Genomic DNA, 9,045 nt, shown 5'->3' on the forward strand with positions numbered 1-9,045 from the left:
AGAATTAGTTTCCCCAATCTTAACTGTTTTAATACACATAGTCCCATTTCTCTGACAAATTGTTTACCTGCAATGGAAGTGAACGAAGATAGGGATCCTGAGATATGAGCTTTACCACAGATTTTAATCCATATATTAGTCAGAGGCTTGAGAAAAGGATGATCCAAGCATTTATTTAGTAATACAGCGTCAAGATTAAATATTCCTTCCATGGGATCAAGGACAGGGATTTCATAGCGAAATTCACCTGACATACGTCTATTGGGATATTACCCAGATGGCTTTAAGAAGGATGAGCGAGCGCACTTCTTACGAAGACGCCTGGAAGGAGATTCAAGGACCTTCCTTTCAATCCTGGAAAACTGTTTGTGAAGAACTTCACAGATATAAGAACAGCAATTCTGCATGGCCAGAAAGTAAAGCATGAACACAAACGGTATGTGGTGTGCATCGCCTTCTCCATTGCTCTTTTACTGTGGGTTTGTCTCTCCGTAAAAGTGTCCCGAATTTGAAGAGCATATCATTGACACTGTTAATTTAAAGGTCAGAAGTTAATTTTACTATGTTAATATTTCACTTGTTTATGATACTAAATTATTATTTTTTTTATATTATTGTATAGTTCACGTGTGTACTTGGCACTTGTCCTGTTGACATGTTTGTAAGACTCCCACATGGCAGGCCACATTGGTAACATTTATACTAGCAGACAGAGGGGATGGGCTTGTTCTTTCTAACAGTTTTCTTTTCGCTTTCGCCCTGTTGTATGTTTTAACTGTTTAATATAAAAGCTAACTTGTACTGCTTGCAGTATTCCAGATGTTTAATAAAGAATTAATAATTTCAATTTTTTTTTTAAGTACCACTGATTTTTACAGGCCTCAGTTTACAGTGTGCACTCACATCACTCCTCACACACTGCACCAGTGAGCTTTACAGGTCTTGTTTACAGTGTGCGCTCACATCATCATTCACTTGACTGCACTGCTGAGTTTTACAGGCCTTGTTTACAGTGTACACTCACATCACTCCTCACACATTGCACAAGTGAGCTTTACAGGTCTTGTTTACAGTGTCTGCATGCATCACCACTCACTGAATGCACTGCTGGGTTTTACAGGCCTTGTTTACAGTATGCACTCACATCACTCCTCACACATTGCACCAGTGAGCTTTACAGGTCTTGTTTACAGTGTCTGCACGCATCACCACTCACTGACTGCACTGCTGAGTTTTACAGGCCTTGTTTACAGTGTGCACTCACATCACTCCTCACACACTGCACCAGTGAGCTTTACAGGTCTTGTTTACAGTGTCTGCACGCATCACCACTCACTGACTGCACTGCTGAGTTTTACAGGTCTTGTTTACAGTGTGCGCTCACATCATCACTCACTTAACTGCACTGCTGAAAAGCCCACCTCTTCAATGTCGCCTTCGGCACCTAACCATTATGCCTCTATTCATGAAATCTAGACTGCCCCAATTTGATTGTCTGCACATTTTGTCCATTAGATTGTAAGCTCGTATGAGCAGGGACTGTCCTTCTTTGTTAAAGTGTACAGCGCTGCGTAACCCTAGTACCGCTCTAGAAGTGTTAAGTAGTAGTAGTAGTAGTAGCTTTACAGGTCTTGTTTACAGTGTGTGCTCATATCACTCCTCACAGACTGCACCACTGGCTTTACAGTTCTGTATTCAATTACAAAAATTATCCAAGTTTATTTATTGCAAACATACTTCAAGTTCTGAAATCCTGATAGAATCAGGTTTGAGGAAGGGGCTGGCTTTGTCTCTAGTACCATAGATTACTCTGCAAGCTGTCTAGTGTTGCCGCTTATTGAGAAAAAATAGGATCTTTTTGCTAGATAACATAACCCAGACACCCAGTGATATTCTGAGGAGGTGATTCCTAGGACCAGGGGACTACCCATTACTCCACTTAAAAAAAGAAATCCTTACTGTCTCACTGCCTTTCTTCTTTTACTTAGCAAGGCAGAAACCCCACATCCTCACTACTTAGGAACCTTCTGCCTCATTGAAGGAGGGAGGATTTCACTGCTGCATTTGCAAACCCCAAAAGAACTCTTCCCATTGCGCTCCAGCTTCCACTAAAGATAACTGCACTGCAGTCTGTAAATCACAGCAAGCTTTATTTTGTTACATGTTTTGAAAGTTGTATTTCAATTATTTCAAACCTTTCCTTCACAATGGATATCAAGTGGGGTTCACCCCACACTCCAACATGATGGGAGTCTGCTCACAGGACAGGCTGAGGCTCTCCTCAATCTCCAAACCCAGAGACAGAGGACAGACAGTCACTGCTACACATATCCATCTGCCACTAGGAAATGGATTTTTTCTTATATACATTAGAACAATGATAAAGTAAATAGAATGATTACGAACAAAATACTGCTCCAGCCCAGCAGTGTCCCAAAGTGCTACACTGTACATCACTCTCCCCTCTCCTAACCACACCCCACTCCACCTTACACCCTACGTCACTCCCCCTCTCCTAAGTCACTCCCCCTCTCCTAATAACACCCCGCTCCACCTTACACCCTACGTCACTCCCCCTCTCCTAATAACACCCCGCTCCACCTTACACCCTACGTCACTCCCCCTCTCCTAATAACACCCCGCTCCACCTTACAACCTACATCACTCCCCCTCTCCTAATAACACCCCATTCCACCTTACACCCTACATCACTCCCCCCTCTCCTAATAACACACCACTTCATGTTACACCCAACGTCACTCTCCCTTCTAATAGGCTGCTCCACATTACAAGCTCTCCCTTACTAATAATGCACTGCTCCACATTACACCGAATACCATTCTTCCCTCTCCTAATAACACAACGCTCCACATTACACCCTACGTCACTCTCCCTTCTAATGGACCTCTCTACATTACAACACTCTCCCTCTACTAATAACGCATTGCTCCACATTACACCGTATGCCACTCTCCCCTCTACTAATAATGCACCGCTCCAGCTCGCCAGTGTCCCAAAGTGACAGACTGTACATCACTCAGCCATCTGTGCCTCATTTTTTGCAGGTTCCCAGTTGCAGAAATGTATCAGTCATGATGTGGCTAACATCAGTGCTGTGCTATTGATAATCACCCTTCTGTGTCTGCCCCACCATAGCAGTGTTCTGCATTCCTCCTATGTACCTCTAAACTGCTCTAAAAGGCCTGGGGTGCTGCTGGTCATCATGGCTCTGATGCCAAGGTGCCATGAGGAAAAGTAATTAGGCTTTAGCAGTGGAAGGGCTTGGGATGTAGCTTCTATTACTCTTCGAAGGCAAGGTGTCATTGGTTGGCTCAGTAACGCGATGATCTGCAGCGTATCAGCATTGTCCAGGCCAGAATGGGGTACAATAGCACAGAAGCATCAGAAGCACAAGCAACACCATTTCATCAGCCAAAACTTCAAAATAGGAGTTTTAAAAACATTTTCAAGTACTTTGTTGGGTAACCCTAGATCCCTCCCCCACCACAAGGTCCAAGGATGCTACATGGCCTAGAATATGCTGAGAAGAAAGAGGGAAAACTAAAAAAAATGAGTTCAGGACATCTTGTTGTAGATACCCCTGGCATAGTTCAAAATTAGACTGTCCAGTGCCGAAATGGACTGAAATCAAATAGCAAAAAAAAAAAGAAAAAGATTCTTCCAAACAGAATCTCCTGATGATTTCCAAGCAAATAATGTGGATCCGGAAAGCAGAAGCTGCACAGTTAGGACTTTTTGGCATCTTGTGTGTTTCTTCTTTTCAGCTCACTCAAGTCAACAGGTTTAAATGCTAAGAGAAGAGAGAGAGAGAGAGAAAAGGAAAGTCAACCAGAATGAAACATCCCCCACGCCAACAGCTTTGATTGTCTGATCCCCTTAAACTTCACTGGCTCAAGATTCTGATCCTGTTCCATAAACATTTCACAACAAGTCTCTCTCATAACCTTTTTTCAGTGATTCATTCTAGGTTCCTCCTCTCCCACAGTGATTTTCAGGAAAGACCAATCCCCACCGAAGTGCGGCCTGGGTCAACCCCACACTCAATCTTTTACGCTTTGGCTCCTTTATTACGTAATCCTCTCACCTGTTATCTTAGAGTCAAAGACCCCCACGTCCCAAATTCAAAGAGGTTCAAAACCTACTTTATCCCCAGGTGCTTGCTAAATGACTGCGCTGCCGGGGGGGGGGGGGGGGGGGGGGGCTGTTTTAGAATTTGATTGTAAGGCCATTCTGGTGCCAGTGAGTGAAGAGCGACATAAATAGTAAGCCAAAACTAAAAATACCATCGCAGAGAATCTCAAGCTCTTCCATCACCTGCAATCCAACAAATGTTAAATGCCTCACAGAGGCCCTTCTGCACCATCAGGACCCAGCAACACTTTCTAAAAATAAACACCCCACATATCCTCCATTTTGCAATATGAGCTTTGTTTTTTTTTTTGCATCTAATGTTCTGGAGCCTCAATTTCCAAAGTTCATCTCACATACACCCAACACAAGAAACTCTTTGCTGCAGGTGGAGATCACTACATACATGTCACAAAACATTCTCAAACTGGGAAAACATTTTTTACCCTTGATCTTCTCTCACGGGACTAAAAATAACTGCCAGGAATTCCAGGGAAGCTTTTTGTGAGAAGTAAGCCAAAGGTTGTGCTGCTTCCTAGTGAATAAGGTCATGAACTATATTGGAGGAGAAACTGCCTGAACAGGGCATTTCAGATTTATTTCCTGTAGAAAGCTGGCTTTTTGCAGGCTTTCAAACCTTGGTTTATGGTTTTTGATGCTTAATATACTGCCATACCTAACTGGTAGATCATAAGTACATAAGTATTGCCATACTGGGAAAGACCAAAGGTCCATCAAGCCCAGCATCCTGTTTCCAACAGTGGTCAATCCAGGTCACAAATACCTGGCAAGATCCCAAAACAGAATACATTTTATGCTGCTTACCCTAGAAACAAGAACTGGATTTTCCTCGTCCATCTTTTAGGAAGCTATCCAAACCTATTTTAAACCCCACTAAGCGGTTTACAAGCAAAATAATACCTTGTATTGGACTAAAGCAAAACTATTGTCAGGCTGGAACCGTTGTTTAATTCTATTTTATTTTCTTATATGTTGTACTGTTTTATTATAAGACTGTAATTCTGTAACCCATTCTGGGCACTGGTGGGAGGACGGGCTAAATAACGTAATAAATATTTATTTTAAAGCTGTTGCACATAAGGTTTTGAGACCGTCTAGGTCCCCTTCTACAGATGAGACATCCATTTTCTCACAGTTGATATCCAGCTGGCCTATTCAAGACTTTAAACCTCTGCTGTGAACATCCACCCACCTCACCCTCTTCTGTTGGAACTCACATTTCAGACCAGGATTTGGGATCTTCTCCACATACTCCTCTACTAGGCCCCTCTCGCTGCCAGACAATTGATTGCGCAGGTCCCGTTCCACACACTGCCATGCTGCAGAGAGACAGGGTAACAAACAGAACGAAAAGCATTGCCTGCTACCATAAGCTCACTCTGCTCCAGGTCTCATCACAGAATGTAAGCAGAAATATATTCTATTATCTTTGCAGCATAAAACTAAAGTTAAAAGGTAAAGCTGTCTTAAATACTACAACATGGAGAGCCAAATTATAGTCTGTGAGTCAGGCAGCCCTTGAGCACCCAGGCTCCTGCAAGGATTTCTTTTTGGTCTGGGAACTTCAAGCTGTACATCACTAAGGCCTGGGTATCAGGTACCCTGCCCCAGTCCATCCTCTTAGGGCATAAGCTCATCTCTTCCCTGGGTTGTTGCTGAATGCAGCTCTTTTAACATGCCTAATGGAGAACTCTTGTGTCTGTGACTGGAATAAGCATATCCTTTCCACCCTGCCACACTCTGTTCTCAGCCTAGATCCCTCAGACAAACCTTCATAAATGAAGCGCACATTCTCCTCATGTGCAGGGGTGAAGATCTCACTGCTGCTAGTTGGAGACCGTGGGCTGCTATTCCTCTTTCCATTATAAACAACTCTGGATACTGGAGAGCTGAAAGACAGCAAAGTCCTGACAGTTTTGAATGTGATAAATAGAAGCAGTTTCTAGGCAGCCACTTCCGAATCATAACAAATAGTACATGCACTGACCAGGATAACAATGTAGCTAATTTTGGGGGTTCCATAGAATTAATTAAAATTTATTACCTGGTCATTGCAAATTTGTCTTTCTGGCCACCCTGATGCCAGAGCACTTCTCACTGGTCTGCTCTGGGACTTTTCTGAATAGACAAAGGGAAAAGAATTAAATGGTGTTTCAAGCATCAACCCTGGAAAATGGAGGAGATAGTAACAGGAACTGGCCATTATATCAAGTGCTTAAGTCACACGACAGACTTTTCTCAGAGTCCAACCAGCTTATTTCTGAAGATCAGACACTGCCCTTCATACTTGGGAATGGGGTTTGATATATACTACCTATTTGTGGGGTTTGCAACTACATTCAAAGTGGTTTACACAGTATATGCAGGTTTAAGTGACTTGCCCACCAGGGTCACAAGCAGCTGCAGTGGGCACTGAACCCGGTTCCCCAGGATCAAAGTCCGCTGCACTAACCACAAGGCTACTCCTCCACTCCTTGGAAAGTAAAGAGCCCAGGTATTAGCAGGAAAAGAGCACATATGTGGATTTAAAAGGTAGTAAAGCAAAGTATTGGCCAATGTTTTGATACATAAAAGATATAATTGTCAATTGTTGTGAATAGGTTTCCAATAAAGGATTGTAGATCGTCTGCCTTCATCAAGGTGAGCACAATCTGCTTCTGACAGAAATCCACTTATGTGTCAGGTCACCCAGTAACAGAAACTGAAACAAAGGCCTTTCATGGGTTTTTCCAGACGGCTGCCGTCACCTCTGTATTGAAATATGCTGCTCATCTTTATTCACAACTAATGCTTAAAGATCTGAGCCAGTCAGAGACAATTTAGTAGAGGTGAAGGGTCCACCGGGATCAGCAGGTGTCTGACAGTCACTAATAACACTGAGGTTTATGTTTATTACAGAAACTTACACAGATAACAAGTACATTGAAAATGAAAGTACAGGATCTGTCTACCTGGGGGTTACCCCCCTCCCCCCTTTTGGATGTGGTGTGCCTGGGGGTTACCCCTCCCCCTTTCCCCCCTTTTAGATCTGTCTACCTGGGGGTTACCCCCTCCCCCCTTTTGGATCTGTGTGCCTGGGGGTTACCCCCCTCCCCCCTTTTAGATCTACCTGGGGGTTACCCCCTCTCCCCTTTTAGATCTGTCTACCTGGGGGTTACCCCCTCCCCCCTTTTGGATCTGTCTACCTGGGGGTTACCCCCCTCTCCCCTTTTGGATCTGTGTGCCTGGGGGTTACCCCCTCCCCCCTTTTAGATGTCTACCTGGGGGTTACCCCCTCCCCCCTTTTGGATCTGTGTGCCTGGGGGTTACCCCCCTCCCCCCTTTTAGATCTGTGTGCCTGGGGGGTTACCCCCTCCCCCCTTTTAGATCTGTCTACCTGGGGGTTACCCCCTCCCCCCTTTTGGATCTGTGTGCCTGGGGGTTACCCCCCTCTCCCCTTTTAGATCTGTCTACCTGGGGGTTACCCCCTCCCCCCTTTTGGATCTGTGTGCCTGGGGGTTACCCTCTCCCCCCTTTTAGATCTGTCTACCTGGGGGTTACCCCCTCCCCCCTTTTCCTCTCTTTCTGGGTCTCACCTTCCTCTTTCCCAACTCACCTGTCTGGTACCTGGACAGGCAAAGGGGGGAGTGTGAGGTTGGTTGACCCTGATGTTCTGTTTTGAATCTGACACCAAGACCTGCTCTCCCCAGTCTTAGCCCCCCCTCCCCCCCTCTTTCCCCTGCCCCTCCTCCCTCTCCTCTCACCTTTTCCTCTTCTTCACCTCCTCCTCCTCTTCCTCCTCTAGCAGGAACCCAGCTGGCACTAGCAGGCAGGAAGTGACGTCACACAACGGCGGTGACGCGCTCAGAGGGGAAAAGAAAGCTGCGGCTGCGCATTTCTTCAATAAAACTTTATTGAAGTAAGGCCCTGGTGTACAGCTTCAGTGTGTGCGGAGGAGGGGCGAGGAGGGCGGAGTGAGCGCGCTAAGCTCCGCCAATCACAGCGCGGCGTCCTCATATGTCCTACTCCGCCCCCTTGTCACGCAGCGCGCGCGCGGCAGGTGCCTCCAGGGGATCTTCAGAGGGAGGAGGAGGATCCCGGGAAGCACGAGGGTGTTTCGTCATCGTTAGTAAAAGACCCACTTGTGGCGTTTGTTTTCCTCCAAAGCTCTTCTGATCACCTTTGCGTGAACCACTTGCTCCAGCAACAGATGCACAAAAATCATTGCTCCTATTTGTTACCTTTGCAGCGCTAATTATACTCTCTTGACAGGTTAAATAACTGTCTTTTTTCTGTAGTATCTAAGAGCTGTAACCTGTAGCTTCTCTCCATAAAAAGGGGGGGGGGGGGGGGGGTCTGTCCCATTTATAATTGTTGGCACCATTCTATGAGTCCACTGGTATATTCGGAGATGGGTTGACTAATCACACACAATACTCAAGCTACGGATGCAGCAGGGAGCTATACTTAAATATGATGGCCTCAGTTTACTTCTCCATCCCTTGTCAAATAATCTCTTAACGTGGTATTTGCTTTTTATTTATGAATAAGCTGCCACAGCATATTCCACTGAAAAGGTCAATGATTCCCAAGAAAAGAACTCAGCTTTTTGGACCTGTCATTGGAATTATTTTTCTCTATGTGCATCACTTTGCACTCGTTCATGTCAAAATGTATCTGCGATTAGATGCCCAGTCACCTAAGGGCTCTTTTCCTAAACCACGTTAAGCACTTACTAGCTCACATCAGTGTTAAGAGGCTTTGTGATACTACTACTACCTACTGCTAGGTAATTAAATTCGCCGATGACACAAAATTATTCAGGGTCGTCAAGTCGCAGGAGGAATGTGAACGATTACAGGAGGACCTTGCGAGACTGGGAGAATGGGCGTGCAA

The 9,045-nt window shown here is 45.0% G+C and overlaps 1 protein-coding gene across 3 annotated transcripts; it reads right to left on the reverse strand.

Moving 5' to 3' along the window:
- Positions 1-1,694: 1,694 nt before the first annotated feature.
- On the reverse strand, positions 1,695-8,004 carry MCRIP1 (MAPK regulated corepressor interacting protein 1). 3 transcript variants are annotated; one of them, XR_003942362.1, is made up of 7 exons: positions 7,914-8,004; positions 6,215-6,288; positions 5,941-6,059; positions 5,388-5,489; positions 2,703-3,811; positions 2,602-2,648; positions 1,695-2,488 (listed from the first exon to the last, which is right to left on the reverse strand). XR_003942362.1 is itself a non-coding variant. In XM_030205157.1 (5 exons), exons 2-5 carry the CDS (start codon positions 6,220-6,222, stop codon positions 3,747-3,749), a joined length of 294 nt encoding a protein of 97 aa, XP_030061017.1. In that variant the 5' UTR covers positions 6,223-6,288; positions 7,914-8,004; the 3' UTR covers positions 2,659-3,746. The 3 variants fall into 3 exon arrangements, 2 of the variants coding, with proteins under 2 accessions (XP_030061017.1, XP_030061018.1); XM_030205157.1 differs by lacking the exons at positions 1,695-2,488; positions 2,602-2,648 and having other exon boundaries at positions 2,659-3,811; XM_030205158.1 differs by lacking the exons at positions 1,695-2,488; positions 2,602-2,648 and having other exon boundaries at positions 2,659-3,811; positions 5,363-5,489.
- Positions 8,005-9,045: the final 1,041 nt, after the last annotated feature.

The sequence above is a fragment of the Microcaecilia unicolor genome, chromosome 6 (assembly GCF_901765095.1).
Source record: "Microcaecilia unicolor chromosome 6, aMicUni1.1, whole genome shotgun sequence".
Classification (NCBI taxonomy): domain Eukaryota; kingdom Metazoa; phylum Chordata; class Amphibia; order Gymnophiona; family Siphonopidae; genus Microcaecilia; species Microcaecilia unicolor.

What these genes read in the sequence shown, in the direction of transcription:
- MCRIP1 (XM_030205157.1), bottom strand. An exon ending in TGTGCGCTTCATTTATGAAG is followed by an intron (nt 5,490 to 5,940) that starts GTTTGTCTGAGG and finishes GTCTCTCTGCAG; the next exon opens with CATGGCAGTGTGTGGAACGG. An exon ending in CCCAAATCCTGGTCTGAAAT is followed by an intron (nt 3,812 to 5,387) that starts GTGAGTTCCAAC and finishes CTCTTCTCTTAG; the next exon opens with CATTTAAACCTGTTGACTTG.